The sequence below is a fragment of the Plutella xylostella genome, chromosome 12 (genome assembly GCF_932276165.1).
Source record: "Plutella xylostella chromosome 12, ilPluXylo3.1, whole genome shotgun sequence".
Taxonomy (NCBI): domain Eukaryota; kingdom Metazoa; phylum Arthropoda; class Insecta; order Lepidoptera; family Plutellidae; genus Plutella; species Plutella xylostella.
The window spans coordinates 3,837,092-3,857,229 of record NC_063992.1 but is presented as its reverse complement, the minus strand read 5'-3'; the positions used below and the strand labels follow the sequence as shown (position 1 = coordinate 3,857,229).

Genomic DNA, 20,138 nt, shown 5'->3' with positions numbered 1-20,138 from the left:
TGTTAAGAAGTAATTTGGTGCTTTTCTCAGTGGAACTTTTTCATTGCCCGTGAGTGTATATGAGTACCATCAATAAAAGTCATTCAGTTCAGTTTCCCTCATTCAATGCAATCGCATCTCAAGCATCTTGTGACATTGAATATATCAGTTAAAATACGAGATAAATGAGATGTCTGGCTGAAAATTATCTTATTCAAAGCTTCAGCGGGTACTCATGAACCGATTACCGCCCATGACCTGGAAGATTTCTTGACAATCTACTAGCTTATTACTTGACACCATTCTTAGAGATATTGCTTATAAGAAGTTTCTTTAAAAATAACCTCTTGGGTCAGGACCATGAGTCCTTAGGTTATAAAATTAACAATTCACTTCAACAATAAACACTCTGAATCTTGATCCTTATAGAATCACTATACCGAGTCGAATAGCCTACCAGGTCCCCTGAAGTGCAATATTTTACTAACTTTCTATACTCGCAGAAACTGTCGCGAGCCGCGAACAGCGAAAAATAATTCACTCCTACCCTCATATTTCATAACTTTATTCTAACAATAACGGCGAGTGTACGCTGTTGAAAAGTCCAATGGAAACTCGATATGGAGCGACACTGTTTGGTGAGAATTTTTCCTTTTTTAGCTCGCACTTGAGGCTTTGAATAGGTCGTAAATGGAAAGCACAATTGGGTCTTTGTTAGTTGTGTGGAAAAAAGTTTTACGCTTAAGCAATTTTAAACAAGGAAAGGGGCGAGAATTTCTTAATTTCGTTCTCATTCTTACCTTATGATGAAGCTGGTTCGTTATTCGTAGCGGCGTAGCAGATTACTTCCGTGTGCTACGCCGTAGCGGCTACGCTCTGCCACCGCCGTAGCACGTAGCAACCGAGCGAATCGTGGGAAATAAATCTAATTTCCATTACTTGTTGAAAATTCTCCATTGAAGTTACATTAAATTAATAAAATTTGCAAAATTGGATATTTGTGATGCCGTGTAAATAGTTTTTACTTGAGTTCATAGTACACATTTTAAAAGTATGACGTGAATACCTAGAAACCTAGAAAATGGTATTAGATAGGAAACATAATATAGAGTTTTTATCCTTAGATCGGGAGGGCAGCAATTGAGAATATTAACAACCCCACAAATAACTATGAGTATTCATCATGGTTAGTTTATACTTCAAACCTTAAACGGACCATCAACCGGTATAAGTTATTTTTGAAATCACTTTACGAAATCTTTCACGCCCAGAATCGGGTAGTACGAGTAGATTTTTCCAGGCGCCACGGTCTGTAGCGCTCCCTCCGTGTGTGTTGGACTTGAACAAGTTGGTACCGTGGCAGACATGTTGGACTGTTGGTACAGTGGCAGACATGTTAATACAGTGCCAGACATGTACAGTTGCAGATAAGTTGGTATAGTGGCAGAAACGACGCTCTGTATTTTAGTCTCGGCTAGACTTTTCAATGAAATTATGTAGGTAAGAATTCATTTTCATGTTTTGTTTTGTATAGTCTTATCTTAGTTGTTGATTGCGCAAAATACAGGATTTAGAATTAATAGTATTTAGGGTTCAAAACCAAAAGAGAAAGTAAGTCAGTATTTAGGTGTAAAAAAATATAAATTAAAAGCCTGGGTTGGATAACGTAGCCGCCTTTTTTCTTTATAACGAATATCGGTGTCACGAATTTCACCCAATCTATATAATCTATACAATATATAATAGCAGCCAATAGTGAGCTGACTACTCATCCACAGTGACTGGCATGAAACACACAACAGAGGTAATATTCTGGCTGGTTTACGAGCCAGAAGCGATAGAGAGCCCGTATCACGTTTACATCCGGTGCGGTGCGTGGCGGCGCGATGGAGCGAATAGCGATTGCCAAGTCTTTCTATAGATGTACGGACACATTGTATTTAATAATAATACAAACTATTATTATTAAATTCACTTATTCAATTAACAAGACTCGGAGATTCACAATCTCACATAGACAATAATAATTAATAATTTAATATCATATCGGTGAGTAATAATAAACCTAGTTATAAAAAAAACTCCGAAAGTCTGAGAAACCCTATAAAATCTTATACACGCTACGCTATTTAGTTACCCGATATGTTAGTGAAGATATAACTTCTAACGATATACCTGTAACGACGTATCAATGATTCTTTCATAGTTAAAAACAAAGCAAATCAACTCGAACTTAATCTAGCTTTGCAATCGCTACGGTGCCCTGAATACAAATACAACTAAAGGCAAAATGCTCAACATAGAAATATAACTTTTTTCCTGCTGAAAAAGTTTCAGTAGGTACCTTCTTATATTACAGTACAGGATTGGGTAGTTTCATGATGACGAGGGATGATTTGCAAATAAGGCTTGAATTCATCCTGTGATCATTGTTAAACTACCTATTATATTATTATTCTGATTAGCTACAGTAACTTTCAAGTTATAATGATATAATGGGAACCCCATGTGACCCCTTATTTTCACACATGAATAAATCACATGATAACAGTCACTTATCCCAGGGAAATCCGCTTATAAAAATATTTTCCTTTTACTAATTGACAGGTATTCCAAAAATGAAACCTCCTACGTCTTCATCACACGTCTCTAAGTTTATGTACAGGGTGATGTAAATAGACGGAGCAGCAGGAAATATGTTTTTATGAACTCCGCGGACCCTCCTAGTTGCGTAGACTTTTCCAACTGAAAGCTAAGTTTCAGGTTTTCGGTTTGCAATACCACATTTGCATCATCCTGTATATTTGAGTAGAATTGAGCAGAGCACATTCACCTTCTCCGTAATAACACTTGTGTATAAATCACTGCAGTGCAATATTACATATTTGATGGAGAGTGAGCAATGTGTGTGAGAGTGTGTGTTGCATCATTTATATCCTTGTGCTCCTGTATACATGTTTACGTACAAGTATACATATACAATTGTACATAATGTACATAGACTGATAGACGCCTCGTGGACAATCCTCATTTCACTCACAAGGTACGTGCTGAGAAGACGTGAATTTATGTACGTACCTCTACCTATGCTTAATTTTATACATAAAGTGAATGTGAATCTGATAGCGCACTGAGATTAAGTTGTTCAGAAATAAACTATTCTAACTAACTATCTAATTTCAAGTATGTTGACATGATACCTAGAAAAATACCTTCTAATATCTGTTTTGCCTTTTTTGTAAAAATGACGTGCGAAGAAGCACTTTTGAAACAATCCAATACAGAATAAGCTAATTAAATTATAATTTTGCATAACACATTTATAACGTGAATACTTCCATCAAATAAAACCCTTATCATCTCACTCATGTGTCGTCCCTTTCATCCTCTGTCTGTTATATTTTATATCATGTCCAAGAGAAAAAACGCCAACAAATAAATCAGTGGAACTGCCTCGGGACAAAATGAGGCTTGCTAAATGACATGAAACAAGTCTTTGTGGCTTTGTAAAAGGAGCTATGAGGAAAACATCCTTCTTTTGTTTTGCTTACTGAATACAAAATTTGCGAAAATTAGGATTGGGGGTATTGGTGTCTGTAAAAATCAAACTTCACGTAATATGTATTATGTACAGTCAGTTTAAGTATGTGGTTTTGTATACTAACCTATAAACATAATGCACATAACGCTTTTCATTCATATAAACATTGACTGCTTGTTAGTTTGACAAGTGGTATGCTACATATGTTAGATAATATTTTATTTAATTCATTACTTACTCTTTATTATTTTATAATTTCAGGTTTATTATTATGTTATCTACATAATTATTTCTTGAGTTATTTGGTTTGTATAATTTAAGGAAGTGCTGATGACGAATATGAGCATTTCCGGTTAATGGCTGTCAAACTGAATTTTAAAAAATGGAATAGAATGTACGGTAGGAATCAGTGTTGAGAATTTTTGTCTGTTGTCTTGTGAAAACGAAGAATAAAACAAAGTTAATCGTTTCTGTAAGAGTTTTACTGAAGAATCCAACAAATTCAGAAGCAGGGATTGTTTCTACGTTCCACTTAAGTGTAAGTTGCATCGGCCGTGTTTTAAAAGGTGAGCAAAAATTCTTAATTTTGCGATGCATGCCCCGAAGTGATTGTGAAATATGAATAGTTAGTTAATCTGATGTGTGCTGGGAACAATAGGCGTTTTAATAACGAAATCATCGTGAACTTTAGAAGTAAAAGATTAAACAATTTTTTTTTCTTCTCTTCTGCTAACTTTACTACTTATATATATTTTTTGTTTCCACTGAGAGATACCTACATTATTACACCGGCTTAACCGTTTCCTATGTGTTTACCGTTGAAAGCAAAATTAAAAGTATCGTTCAAAACCAAGGTCATTCTTAGAAACGTAATAGATTTCCAATCGTCTTCAAGATTAATTAATTAGGTACCCTGTGACACGAAATTACGTTATGTATGCTCGTACAGACGTAGACGTTATCCATGTCTGATGTAGGAAGTTGTGTTTAAATCAAAGTACTGTTTGGGCAAAACTTGGTGCGTTCCAGGAACATGAATAACGAAGGCCGAGGTTCACGAGAAGTGCGTACACCATCGCAACCGCGGTCTCCGCGCAGCCCACTGCGTCAAAGTGGACGGCGCTCGCGGCGAGACCGATCGCGTACACGCACGCGGGACAGCGGCCGACGGTCGCAGCTGGACGCCGACGGTGCACGGCAGCGTTCGCATCGCAGTGCACAGCAACGGTCGCGCAGCCATGAGCGCGACAGATCCAGAACTTCACAACGTCGTTCGCGCAGCCAGGAGCGCGCTAGCAGTCGGCGGCGGCGCCACAGTCGGCGCTCTCGCAGCCCGCTATCCCGCGGCTCCCAGCGTGCGGCTCGGCGCTCGCGAAGCCTCGAGCGTGGAAGCAGCCGGCGGTCGCAGCGGCGCTCACGCAGCCGCGAGCCTGGCAGCGGGCGTCACTCACCCTGCGCGTGCAGCCACAACCGAAGTCGGTCCCGTCAATCCACGGCGGGCAATGAGCGTGATGATCAGCGTGAGCGGAGGTTGAACGATCGTGAGTCCAAAAATAGTACTAGCTTACAGTCTAGCCACCTACCTAATAGTGATAGTATACTGTCTCAGCTAATAAATGCATTGCAATCAGTAAGTAGGGATACGACTAGCAATACGTTATCTGGGCATAACACACTACCCGAATTTGACCCATCTCGCAAAGAACAAACTATAAACATGTGGCTACATAAGGTGAATGAGTGCGCCCTCATATATAAATGGAATGATCAGCAAACTGTTCATTTTGCTTTGCCAAAGCTGAAAGGGTTAGCTCAAAAATGGTACGAAGGCCTCACTACGGTACTCCATACTTGGCAAGAGTGGCAGGAGAAACTAAAACTAGCTTTTCCTGCCGATGAGAACTACGGACAACTACTGACGACTATGCTTGCTAAACGTGCTCGTTTTGCCGACTCTTTAGAAGAGTATTTTTACGAGAAATCTGTTTTACTAAATCGCTGTGCTGTTGATGGGAAACGAGCCGTTGATTGCATAGTCTTTGGTATTGATGACCGAAGTGTACGTTTGGGTGCTGAGGCTGCTCGTTTTGAATCGCCTGATCAATTACTACCATATTTGAAAACTGTAAAGAATAGTCAGGGTATTAACGAACGTAAAAGGGCGCAGAATAACGACGGTAAAATTGAGTATGCGTCGAAAGAGGAAGGGGGTAAAAATAAGGATCGGTCTTCTATCAGATGCTTTAACTGCATGCAAGATGGGCATTATGTGTCTAGTTGCCCCAAACCTATTTTGAGGTGTGACACTTGTCTACGCTATGGGCATACTAAAGAAAAATGCCGTAATGCCACATCCACGGCAGGCGCCGATACTAAAACTAGGAATTAGTTAATAAAACAAGCATTAGTTAATACCTAATACCCCTCTAGAAAACTTTATTGACTTCGGTAGTACGTCGACGATGATCAGTCTGGATGCAGCACAAAGATTAGGACTTAATTGGAACAACAATGACGGCCTACCTTTGTTGCGGGGTTTTGGTGACGTGACGCTACCGTAGGTACAACCTTTGGGTACAATTCTAGTTAACTTTGAAGTAGAGTGCGCATGTGCTCTTGTACTAGTCCTTGTGGTGCCGAATCACGTTGTGCACGTACCTATGATTATCGGTCAGACATTTACAGAGCAATCCCATATTGTAAGTTGAAAAGGATAGTACTACGTTGAAATTTAAGTCCCAAAACTTATGAGCTATCTTTAAAAAAAATATATTTAAAACTAGTTGGTATACAATACTTATAAGCTTAATAATATACTGAATTATAATGTGTAGGTATATGAGCAGAGCTAATTACTTATCATCACAACCCTGCATTAATGTCCGCTAAGTAATCATCAATTTTAATAATAAGTTTTTTTTTTAAGAGTTACTCTTTAATGTAATATTTGAAGTTATTCTCTGGCATTTCAGTAACTTATGTTAGAAGTTTATTATAAAATCTAATACAGTACCCTATACTATTTACAATACCCTAAAACGATTTATCAATTTTTGCCAGACGCATCGCTGGAGAAGCCAGCGTATGCGTATCTATAGTCATCCCAAGAAAGACAGTATTCTTAACTAGGTCCAATTTATTTCCATCTAAAATAATGTTAGTATGGCATTGTAAAACATTCGGCAGTGTACATTTAATACATTTCGTTTTCTTGGAATTCAATAAAAGATTATTTACGGTAGACAAATCGTGTATGACGGACAGAATAGAATTAATGTCATTAAAACTATACTGCTGACTATGAAACAATCGAGCTTCATTGCAATGCAAAAGCATCTGACTGAGTATGACCCTCTCAAATATTTTACTCAAAACTGGAAGAATCGAGACAGGCCTGAAATTTGCAGTGTTCTCCATATCCCCACTTTTGAACCAAGATACAACTTTACTCAATTTCATAAGATCTGGGAACACACCTTTAGCGATACATTTGTTAACAATGTTAGCAATGTTAGAAAGAACAAATTTAACTGACATTTCCCACAAGTCTCGAGTTTTCTTCATATTTAAAGACTTAAATGTTTTTATAATAGTTAATGTATTAATATATCTGAATTTAAATTCCTTATCGGTTTAAGGTGCGCTCTCCTTCGTCAGGGTTTCAGCTGATACCGCCACAGAATCTAGGCTACAAGTAGTCTCTAAAGATGTCGTATGTGGATGCACTGAGCATCAGTATATTACGCGTTACCACAAAAAGGACAAACAAAAAGCTTATTAAGACAAAAATACTGTTGAGCCCAAGAAATACTCGGTCGGTGACCTTGTAAATGTAGATCGTGAGATTCCTTCCACGGGCCAGAGCAAAAGTTAACACCACGTTTTCAGGGACCTTACAGGGTTACGGGGGTCCTTGATAACGATAGGTATCAAATTGAGGATACCCCTTTCACGAAAATAATAATCGTAGTTACTCAGCCGTCGTAGTTTCGGATAAATTAAAACCCTGGGCCTGGTTGCATTTTCAAAGATCTTATTCCTTGTCTTCTGTTGAAGACGACGACTAGCCATGATTACAATTTTAATTGGGGATATTACAGATGATGTGTGTTTTGTTATAGCTTTTGGTCTGACCATTATGATTTTATATATTATTTATGTTTTACTGATTGCAATTTAGATGAGATAATATCATTTCGTATATAATATTGGTACATGTGACCCATATTATAATTAAACGGTTTCAAGATAGATGAGGCCTGGTCCGTTGAGTGTTATAATAATATGTACCTGTATTAAATGGGAGTAGGGTAGATGAGACCTACACCATTCTCGATCGGTTCCAAGATAGATGAGGCTTGGCCCGTTGAGTGTTATAATAATGTGTATATTGAATGGGAGTAGGGTAGATGAGACCTACACCATTCTCGATCGGTTCCAAGATAGATGAGGCTTGGCCCGTTGAGTGTTATAATAATGTGTATATTAAATGGGAGTAGGGTAGATGAGACCTACACCATTCTCGATCGGTTCCAAGATAGATGAGGCTTGGCCCGTTGAGTGTTATAATAATGTGTATATTAAATGGGAGTAGGGTAGATGAGACCTACACCATTCTCGATCGGTTCCAAGATAGATGAGGCTTGGCCCGTTGAGTGATATAATAATGTGTATATTAAATGGGAGTAGGGTAGATGAGACCTACACCATTCTCGATCGGTTCCAAGATAGATGAGGCTTGGCCCGTTATTAATAGGTAAATAAATATTTTGATGATGTGATAACTTAATAAATGAGAATTCTGTTATATTCTTTATAAAATAAATTAAGTAGTGAAAAAATTGCATTGTATAAATTGTAAACTAGTATATATGTTAACTGCTCTACTCTATTATGAGGTACTACATGTATATCTATCACATAGCTCGTAGACTTCAAATTAAATTACTATATGTATCAGTGTGCTGATGTGCTCTTATGGCTGTCTAAGATTGTTGTCATAATTGTTGTCAATATTTCTTATTATGTATTTTTTCCTGCTTGTCATAGATTTTGAGTAGTCTTGGAGTGTCTTTTTATTTGAATTAGTTTAAAAACTAAGTTATAAAATAAAACATAATGACAAATGAAATACTTACAAGCAAAAATAATTGATTTCGTAGTTAAACCATTTATTTTGGCCGTAGTTTATTTGTTTAATAGTATTTTCATTAAAAAGACACACAAAGATTGTTTACCTTTTTTGCCAAATAGGAATGAATATAGTATAAATTGTTGCTTACTAGCACTTACTTCATAATAATATAGGTATTTTTGGTATTAATTAACTGTTTAATTGCTACACGAGGACGTGTAAATGTATTAATGGATGGCCGAGTGTTAGATAATATTTTATTTAATTCATTACTTACTCTTTATTATTTTATAATTTCAGGTTTATTATTATGTTATCTACATAATTATTTCTTGAGTTATTTGGTTTGTATAATTTAAGGAAGTGCTGATGACGAATATGAGCATTTCCGGTTAATGGCTGTCAAACTGAATTTTTAAAAATGGAATAGAATGTACGGTAGGAATCAGTGTTGAGAATTTTTGTCTGTTGTCTTGTGAAAACGAAGAATAAAACAAAGTTAATCGTTTCTGTAAGAGTTTTACTGAAGAATCCAACAAATAGGTAAATGATGAAGCTGACCTAAGTATACCTAACCTATAATAAAAAAATGCAATAGCTAAATATTTTTCCAAGCCTAACACCGTCTTAAGGGCCCGTACAGGGTGACGTGCCGCGCCAATTTTGGGTTTTCAATGCTCTTCACACAGCACACGCAGTGACACGCACACATGTAAGTTTGCACAGTGGGTCGATAAACTTTTACTCGCCAACTTTATTGACAATTATGTTCAAGTACATTTTGGGTGATTTTAGGGTAAGTAAGTATAATTCTTACTTACACTGGTAGGCACCAGGAAAGAGTAGAAATTAATAGGGGTGCCACTTTACTCTATACTCGGAACCCGATTAACTTTCTCAAACAAATGTGGTATTTACTTGTAGAAAGGTAACTAAAAGTATTAAAGTGTAGATAATAAGTTTCGGGCATCCTCCAGCCAACTGAACCCCGACGACAAAGCAAAGTAAATACATAGTGTCGCAAAAGGGCTATACTAAGCCAAAAGGGGATGACTCAAGGGGTCATTCTGAACAACTTTTGTTCTACGAGATTTACAAATTCGCGAAAAAAAATATTCGTTTTCCATGGCAAAAAGTCACATGTCCAACAAAGTTTCTATGAAAAAGGTTTTTTTTTGTTAATTTCCAAAACTCGTAGAGCAAAAGTTCAGAATGACCCCCTGTCTTACTCCTTTTTACCCGACTGCCGAAGGAGGAGGGTAATGTTTTTTGATTGTATGTATGTATATATGTATGTTTGTCTGTTTCTTTGTTCCCTCCTGTAGCCTAAACGGCTTGATAAATTTTGATGTATGAGGTATTGTTAGAAGCGTATTGATGGCGCGATGGCTATAGGCTATGTGACGTTCCATTAAAATGTACATAGCGCCCTCTTGAGGACATAACGTGATGATCGAAAAAATAATAATTCAACTTTGCCGTGTAAGGTATCAAATGAAAGGACTTGATTTTCACATTACAAAAATATGCATATTGAAGGTATTTAAATAACAACACCAAAATTATTGAAATAAAAAATGATCATGAACTACCTACCGACGTAAAATTTCATAAAATAAAAACAACTAAAAAGTTACAAATAAAAAAATACAATTATAAAAAACTAAAAACCTGACTGTACGCTAAAAACATGAAAACGAGTCCCAATGTTAATGGAAAGTATCGCAGGCGGGGACCAACTTGACCGCCACTCAAGGCCGTTTTCTAAGTAACATTCAGCTAAATGGTGAACCCTCTGCTGGTATAATTTGTTTATATACCGCTTTTTCAATACCTGTAAGTACATTTTTTGGCAGCATAATATTTTTACTTAATTTTAGGGTTTCGAACGTCAAAAGAAAAAAGCAACCGTTATAGGATCTCTTTGTTGTCCGTCTGTCTGACTGACTGTCTGTCACCGCCCTTTTTCTCAGAAACGGGTAAAGATATCAAGCTTATATTTCGCATAGATGGGGAGTACCCCAAAAAAAATATTATGGTACTCCCTGTCCCACACAAGTAAATTGGGGCTTATATTTTTTCCAGTTATTTTGATGTGTATCCTTTTTTTTCTTTGTTGTTTTGTATAAGTATGTGTTTCTTTTCTTTAAATCTGTATTTTTTTTGTTGTTGCTGTCTATGTGTCGAAAAAATGTATCTTTATCTTCAAATCACGCCATCTATCGTTTGTTTTTTTTTGTGGCTACTGTCTATAGAAGAAATTCCGTCATTGACAAGTTTACGTTACGAATTTATTTTTATTTATTTTATTTTTATTTTTACATTTTCGTGGAGAATCAACAGCATTTTGTTAATAAATAATTATTACTTATGAACACATAACAACTTGATGCCATTAACAGAATGAACTTAGTAAACCCAGTAAACCTAACGGATCCAGAGGAAAAACAAAATCTCTTTCTCTCTCTCTGAAAAACATACTTAATAGCCCAAACTCGATGCTTTTAGCTATTAACATCTTTGAAATAAAATTGAGCCACCACCGTGTTACTGCCCTCATCAGATCCTCACGAGACCATACCTCAACCAGCACCAAGAGACTGTATTTTTGATCCCTAACCTAATGTTCGTGCGTATTGTCATCACTTAGATCCATTCGCTATATTCCTGCTCCTCATCAGACCTTTACGAGACTGTAATATCACGAGAATATTGCACACTATCTAATTTAATTTAATGTATTGAATATACTGGAAGAATTATGCTTCCTCAATTTCAAATCAAATTATGTTGGTGTCATAAAAGTTGAAAAAGTGCAATGACAACCAATGTGCAGTGATTTTGTATCTGTACACGATAAGATCGCTAAGACAGCTGTCAGTGCTGCCTAAACCGACGTGACCCTTCTTTGGAGGCCAGCGGCCAACTGAGTCAAACGTCACTTGTGTTTATGATTTTATAACACAGAAAGCCGCCATAGATATTTGTATGAAGATTTGAGGGAAAAAAATTGCTCAAGTTTGGGATTAATTTACACAAAATAAGTGTGTGTTTATTAAAAAACAAGGTATTTAGCGCCTAGTCCAAGCCTTTAACTTTATAATATGATAAAAATCATATGAAAATTCTTTATAATTACGACACAGTTGTTACAATACGGGAGTGTGATTGACTGGTTTTTCTTGATATTCTGAAATTAATTTACAGTTATCCATAATCATTTACTTAAATTCGAATGATTCAGCACCTAGCTAGACTCTTCAACTACCTGTGTGATTTTTTTCAAGGCTGTAGAGCATCATTTACTACATAATTCTATGACAATGCCAACCCTCGATTCCCTATTGCAGACCCTTAATATTTTAATTTTTCTACGAGCTCAGTGTAACTTTCTAGAAGGTAGCTGAAGCCGAGAGCAAAACACATAACTCAGAGCTGAAACCGTCTAATTAGTGAACTTTGTAAACTCCTGCTGCTATTTGGTATGCTAAGTGTTACGGAAAGTTGATGCTAAGATTTTGAGACTTTTATAGTTAATACCAGCAGGGGAGGCGGGTCTCAGGTATGTAAATCATCAACGCCGAAGCAGTGAAAACGTAATTAGCTACCATTTTTGCGAGCAAACAGCTCTTCAGCGCCAAAACTTATTCAATGGACAACATTTCATTTTCTTTACCCTATATTTTTATTAGCTATTCGTAAAGTTTATTAAAAATTAGAGGACCCGTATTTTTTTATTTTGTATATACATTAATTTTTGCATGTTATTTTTAACTTTAAAGTTAATTATTTTAAAACCGGAAGTGTCGTCACATATTAGGCTCAATTTTTATTTTTGTCTATTGCCTTAGTCTCGAAAAAAAACATAAATGACACTGACAAGTCACATTTAAACTTTGTTTACATGCCAACCAACAAATGGGTCATTTTCAAATGACATTGATATTTCTGATGATACAAAGTACCTACTTATCATGAAAAAAAATAAGCAGAAGCATTTTTTCAGTTGTGTAGGCGGTGGCATGCTCTGGGACATATTATATAGAGGTCATCTCTTAATACGTACTAACCATTTTACATGATAAATAAAAAAAATAGTCAGAAAGTGTCAGAACAGAATTTGTGAAAATGACCCAAATAAACAACAACATCACGATATAACGTCAACGTCAATCAAAAATGAAAGTGACAGTTACTTTGTTTTTAAATCTATAGGCTTTGATCATCAAAATGCATCGCACCTGATGCATGATGTCATCAGCACTTTTTTACTATTTTATGATTTTCTCGAAAATAATACATCCAAAAAATACAAAAACATTTTTTTTGTGGCCTTTAGAGCTAAATCTCGAAATGGTTTTCGATTTATAGCAGCTTTAGTTTTTTGAAATGTTGTCCATTTGAAAATCGCAAATTATGTACATTGTTTGCGGCAAGCCCTACCGCGACGCTTCGGAAGTCCATTTGCATTTTATCGCGGCACACGAAATAAACCTAATATTTAAAGTCGAAAGACAAACTTCATTTATCGAGTTGAGCAGTCATATGCGGCGGGGGAAAATTGGAGTTTGGAAGTAAAGTTTGTAGCGGTCCCGGGTTCGATGCAAGGAGCGCTATACGTCACGTGTGCGCCACCCAATTTGTCTGTCATTGGCAAAGCCGAAAATGCGAATTGAACCGCAAACGTGTTCGGAATAAGTATATCGGGAGCATATTCCCGCAGCGCCACCCCTCGGTCGGTGCCAACATGTACTAGGTTTGATAAACTTGGAGTATAGCAAAGCCGAAATGGTTTATATTTCTTGCATAATAAAAACGTTCTCAACCTTTCCCATCAAACAAAAATACATCATTATCAATTGTAAGGTATGTGTTTACTTTCAATAGGTATTAATTTACCTGAAGCTAGAACATAGCACAATTATTCGGGGGTGCTTACGTTTCAATATAATTAATGTCGTGTGAACTCAAATGGCGAAACGTGTGAATTTCCTAGAAGCCTAATTGCATACCTATCCCTGCACAAAGCAAGCGTTTTCGATTAGTTGCATGTGGATCCATAGCTTTCGTGGGTTTCATGACGTTCCATTGATTATAACGTATAATACTTTGATTGTAGTTTGTAATATGATTTATGTGATCACTGATCAATGAGGATATTATGCCTAAAGGTGAGTATAGACTACAACATTTTGTCGAGCATTTCCGTAATGTTCTTCAGAATGTTACAATACAGGCAAAAGCATGACAAAAAGTTCGTAAAAGGATGATACACTAGTACATGTCAGAGAGCGGCTCGTTGTCCTGTTACAAGTAAATGTAGTCTATACTCACCTTAACACGACGCTTCAGGAGGACGCTTTCATAGTAATACAGTAACTTTGTCACCTATAAGTATGGGGTAGGTTTTTAGTATTTTGCACACTTGATTTAATTGTGTTGGCAAAACAAGAGCTTTTGCTGTCCATCCTGTTGGTTTCAAATCAAGTCAATGTCAAATATGAATATTTTATGTTGTGGTAGTGTTAAATACACTTCCTTTGTACATTATAATTTAATATATTATGTAGTTAGGTACTTGCCACTTACAATTTCTAAAAAGTTGATAAAATTTTCACTTCGCACTAAACAATTATACCATTCTAGAGAAAATATCAACAAACACGGGTGCCTGTTATTTGAACAAGCCTAACGTCAAACATTTCAAAACAAACTGAAATTCCTGTGTTTATTTCAATGGAGGTTGTGAAGTAAGTGTATTAAATTTTACCAACCAAAGGCCTGTGTATGTACGGGTTTCCTTTCGAGTTTGCGATGCTACCTAGGGTAGCTTTAGGTACTGTTAGTTTCAGTAACCATCTATCCCATATTGGTCGTTTCATACAATTTTGATAGATAAAGAGTCATTTTGTCGTTACCATCAGTCAAATAAATACCTACCTACGTACCTACTACTACAAGTAGTACCTACCTATCTAACAATAAATCCCAATTCCATGAAACAAAGGTTTTCTGTCTGAAAATATTTGCCTATTGCTCCAATTAATTCCTATTCATTAAAAACTATTCAGAAATTACGTAGCGTTCAAAACAAATAGACGATCAACTTTACAGAAGCAACACATGTTGAAAGAATTACTTATGTACCTAAGAAGAGAAACTAGAGATAATGTATATAAGCAACCATATTGCATAGTAATACATACATTAAACTGTAGGATGCACAGATGAAGACTGAAAATGGAGTAGGTATTTCGCTTGCAGTCATCCATCAAAACGACAGTTCCTTAGTTCGCCACTGAGGTAGATGCGAGACATGAACTTTGTTGTTCAGTAAATTGAGCTCCTATGTACTCTAAGCAACGTCTCCATTCATGCCGTATCGATTCATATATATAATAAGTGCCTAATTAAAAAAAAAAACTGATTCTTAAAAAAATCGGCCAATCGTAGCGCCCATAGTCAAACTAGTTAATTAACTCGACGAAACCGACGAGTGTTTCATTTGTAAAAAATAGACAACATGAGCATAATTTTTATATCAGGGCTTTTGGATCGATTTATATCTGTACACAATTGAAATGTATAAAAATATATTAAAGGGGTTTTCCCTATCAAATCATAAAACAACATAATACAATTACTTACAAGAAATAGGAGAAAAAAAAACCCAGTGGTACCAAGACGTAAAATGTCCATTTAGGTCACAACGTCAACTCCAGAAGCGTCACGGCTCCGCCTATAGAAAGCCGACCGGCCGGGTTTTTCCTACAGATAGTAATTATTTTGAGTGGATGTACAGCTGTGAGCTGCCAGACGACTTTAATTTGATGAAAACGCAATATCTGTAACGACTACCAGCCTTCGGGATAAATAGGGAGACAGTGGACGCCATTGAGGCAGCGAAGATGTTAGTGTAATAGGTTTTAGCGCCATCTGTTGGCGTGCACCTAAGTGATTAGTATCTGACTCGTTCAATATGTAAGGCTTTTTGAAATGATTAAATTATGAGTAGATATCTTTACAAAACAAATACGTCTACTAATTTTTTGCAACAAACGAAACAGTGTGTAAATTAGACTTCAGGGACGAAGTAGGTAGTTATCGTTCACTTTTATCAAGAGTCTCAGCTTCAAGGAGAAAGTCTATGCAAAGGATCGAAAATACTTAAATGTTTCTCTTCTACGACATTTTGTTTAAAAGTTGTTCAGTTTAACCAATCATGTTGTAAAATTTATCGGGAGCATCATTTTTAAACCCCGTAAGTACGTATTATTAAAACCCTTTGTGTTGCTTTTGCTATAATAATTTATAATCCTTGGAAGTAAACAGCTTTTATCAGCAAATACTCGATATATCAGGGGAATGAAACACAACAGTAATAAATAACCTTTCTGGTATACTTACAGCCTTACTTCGCACAGAATAAAGTTCATATTTAAACAATGGCTGAACAGATTTTCTTAGGGTCGGCAGTGTCTATAGAATTTTTTTTCGACGATCAATAACTGTCAGCGCATTGAAAAAATCAATTAAATGAGCTCGATTTCTTTTCAATACTTTACCTTTATAGTCGAGCAAAAGAAAAAAAAGTGAAATCAGGTTCTAATAAAAGCCGTTTTTGTATAAAATGTTATTAAGCTGATGACAGAGGTATTTCTTTGGCGGTCCCAAAGAGTATGTACGTACTACGTACATATAGGTTGTACTAGATTATTCAGGTGAATGAAATTCGATCATGTGTGCAAAGAAAGTGGAAAGCGAGTATATAAAAGAGCTCCAGTGCTTCGCTGCAGGTTGTAACACACTTCACTGTATTACAGGTTTAAAGGTTGGCTGAAAGACTATTTGGGTGGCAAATTCTTGTTAGAATTTAAATCTAAGGAACTTTACCTGTATTTTTTGTCACCTGGTTGTGATAAAAAATATGAGTAATAGTGAAAAGATCTCCATTATAAACTTCAGGTATATTATAGTATTAACGACTCTTATTTGTTTTTTATTTATAAAACTATCCCATTTTTGATGTGTATATGTTACTGTAAATTGAATTATTAATTATTTGTAAATGTTAGTATAATAGTCACGATGGGACTGTCATAGTCACTACATAGTGTACAAAAGTCCCTATAAATAATAAAGATTATAAAAAAAAAAAACCTAAGATTTACGCGTAAAACCTAAGATTTACCAACTCTTAATGGTAAAAGCCCGAAAGATTTTGCGATTCGCACTTTTACCACTATTCACTTGGTAAATCTTAGGATTTACATTAAGGCACGGTAAATGTTGAAAAAGCCAGGTTATAACTTATAACCTCCGTAGTCGAACAAAGCGTCCGTAGTCGAGCGGGCTTCAGTGATCGTAACTGATCACTGAGGTTTAGCAACAACCACCATGGTCAGCCATTGGATGGGTGACCGAATTTCAAGTGGTTCTTTTCTGGATGCTTTCGTGCTTCGGAAGGCACGTTAAGCCGTGGGTCCCGGTCGCTGCTTCGGCAGCAGTCGTTAAGCCTAGTCAGAGGCCTTCGGGCGTCTTGAAAACGTCTGACAGTCGGGTTGCCCACTTACCCGACAACTCGCTCAGCACAAGCTTGCTTGTGTTGGGGTCCACCAACCCGCACTAGGCCAGCGTGGTGGACTAGATCGAAACCCTTCCTTCATTGGAAGGAGACCCGTGCCCCAGCAGTGGGGACGTAATGAGTCGTGATGATGATGATAACTTATAACTAACCGAACTTGATTATTACACATTTTTAAAATAATTATGTTGATTTAAAGGTTTTAAAATGACTGTTCATAAAAAATAATATAAATTCTGAAAGAAAATAATTTAAGTTTTTGATTGAAATAAATGAATAGGTAATAATTAATCTTTGTTTTATTCCCAAAACCAACTTTTACTAGGTGTCAGTGGTAAAACCTAGCATTTACCAAATTCTAATGGTAAAAGCACGAAAAAAATGACCCATTTTCACAAATCCTTACATTTACCAACTCATGTTGGTAAATCCTAAGATTTACTGGTAAATCCTAAGATTTACTGGTAAATCCTAGGATTTACCGTTGTTCGGGCTTTTACAGTAACATATACACAAAATACATCTTTAACCTCACACCTCCCCGCCAGTACTTTCAAAATAATACAAGTTGTTGCTACGCAAATTACAAACGCTCCCCGCATCATAAATCACACACGTAAAACGAGAAGTTAAGTAAAATAAACAGAGGCAAAACTAATTAGTCCAGAAAAGTCACGTGAGAGAACCAGGGCCGCAGGAGCAGAGCGGAGTTTGATGTAGCTCCTGCAAAATTAGGCAAGTTTTGGGCAACCGGCGCGGCGACCGCGGCAGTAACAAGTTAATTTAAACTGAGGGCGAGTAATTCGTTGCTGCGACACTAATTCAATTAGCCCTAAGTAGGTACACGGCGAACAAACAACGCCCTCTGTCGCTTATAAAACATTCAATAGTCATTCATTATTCGGAAACCAGTGATTACCGCAGCACTTTGTAAGGTAAGCCCTGCAAAGCACTCGGCAAACTTTGGCTAAGCGGTAAAGGGAATACATTTTATTGTACAATTTGATTGGCTATGCAATATTAATTGAGGCAATTATTTGTAGTAGGTTCTTTGTAAGTCTATATTATACCAATAAAAATATTTGTTATTTTATGATTGATTAGATCCGTCAGTCAGAGAACCCCGCAGATTGTATTGTGAACACAATGGAATACAAAAAATATACATCGGAACACACGACTAAGCACCTAATAAAATCCGGAAGCGTGGAGTCAAATAAAAAGTGTCAACAGTTGTAAACATGAGTACGTGCGTGCACACGGATTACACTTAGTAAAGCGCAGGCCACACTGCCAGGAAGCTAGTGAGCTAGCAAGCTTGTCAGTATATAAACCTACAGGGTGTTGCAAAAGAGGTATACGTATCCCAAATTTATCGCCTTAAACGTCGGAGCAATAACTCAAAAAGGTGTTCTAAAAACAGAAACACGCCAAACTTCGAGGCCGTTCAGTGAAACTTTACAGATTCGTCGGCAGTTCCAGCCTCAATTTTACTAAAATCAAATATGTATTCACGGACCCTAAATGACATGAATTTTCAACCACGTAACTTGGTCCCAGCGGGCGGGACGTGTAGTCAAAATGGGTCACGATTCACATGCCTTGCGAAGTCTTCTTAAATAATGAAATCCTGAGGGAAGCGGCAAGCTGAGCCTGCTAAATCTAGAACTTTGTTAAATAATAAGAGACTAGAATGCGGACGTTTTGGTTATTTTGCGCGGATGGTGGCTGTGGGCGACGGGAGTGTCTCGTTACGTTGAATAATTCGTTGAATTAGTAAAAGTGTGCTGGACTAGAACTAAGTTGGACTAAGCTGGGAATACGTTCCATCCTGCATTAAAGTTTGATGTGGTTAGTGTAATTTCTAGTAAAAATTATAATATATGAATTACAAACTAAACAAGAGCTGCATTTGCGACATAAATTGCACTCCCGAGAAATGAAAAATACCAATAACATAACACTAAAATACTCCTAAACGGAAAAGGCTACCTTAATGACCTAGTCTGCAATATTGAAGTACTATCGAACAAAAAAGTGTGGACCCCCTTAACGATCATTTTCCTTTGCAGGCATCAGCCATCAATGACTCGCTCTTGACCAATTGGGTACAAGTTGACCAAAAGTTACTGTCTCTATTGCCACCAGATGTGTAAACACAAAACAACATTGCATTGTCTTAAAGGTGCGAAAGTCCGAAAGCAATAAATAATACAAAGGGAGAAATTTAAAATAATGGGGTTGGTTAAAAATACAGGCAAAGGCAAATTTGGGATTGCAAAGGATTTGTTTTAAAAGTGGCAACTCACTTTTTTGTTCGATAGTACATCTAACAGGGCATCAGAATATTAGCAACTAAAAACCTAAATATAGTGTTCAAATTTTAAATTGAATGTGTAGGTAAATTGGGGCCATTTGGTGCCGACATTTTGGGGATGGAACTTTTTTATTGCTCGCGACAGTCATATTAGTCATATAGTAATACACTGCCGGGCAATGAAATAGTTCCACTGATATAACATCAAATTAGTCCTAAACGGAAAATGCTAGCTTAATGACGCCTTCTGCAATATTGAAGAATATTTAATTGCGCATCAGAATATTCCCATGTAAAAAATAAAATATTGTAATAAAATTTTAAATTAAATGTTTTCAAAAAAATGGGGCATTTGGCAAATAAAACAAAATCTCTAATTATGCGTTTATTAGGTGTAAACGTGGTATTTTGATAACTCAGTACTTGGTGTTTCCTCCACGTGCTCTCAATACAGCTTCTACGCGATTGGGCATGCTGAATACCAGATTCCTCAGCATATGCTGAGGAATTTTCTCCCATTCTTTGATGAGCTCGTCTTTCCAGCCACGAAGTGTAATTGGAGGTGGAATTCGGTCTCTCACAG

The 20,138-nt window shown here is 36.6% G+C and overlaps 1 protein-coding gene across 1 annotated transcript in view; it reads left to right on the top strand.

Annotated features, from left to right (window-relative positions):
• Positions 1–19,394, top strand: part of LOC125489238 (uncharacterized protein K02A2.6-like) — a 34,535-nt gene extending 15,141 nt beyond the window's left edge. Inside the window, exon 4 of the mRNA XM_048624440.1 lies at positions 19,311–19,394. Coding sequence (XP_048480397.1) covers positions 19,311–19,394 — 84 coding nt within the window. The remainder of the gene's footprint in view (positions 1–19,310) is intronic.
• Positions 19,395–20,138: the final 744 nt, after the last annotated feature.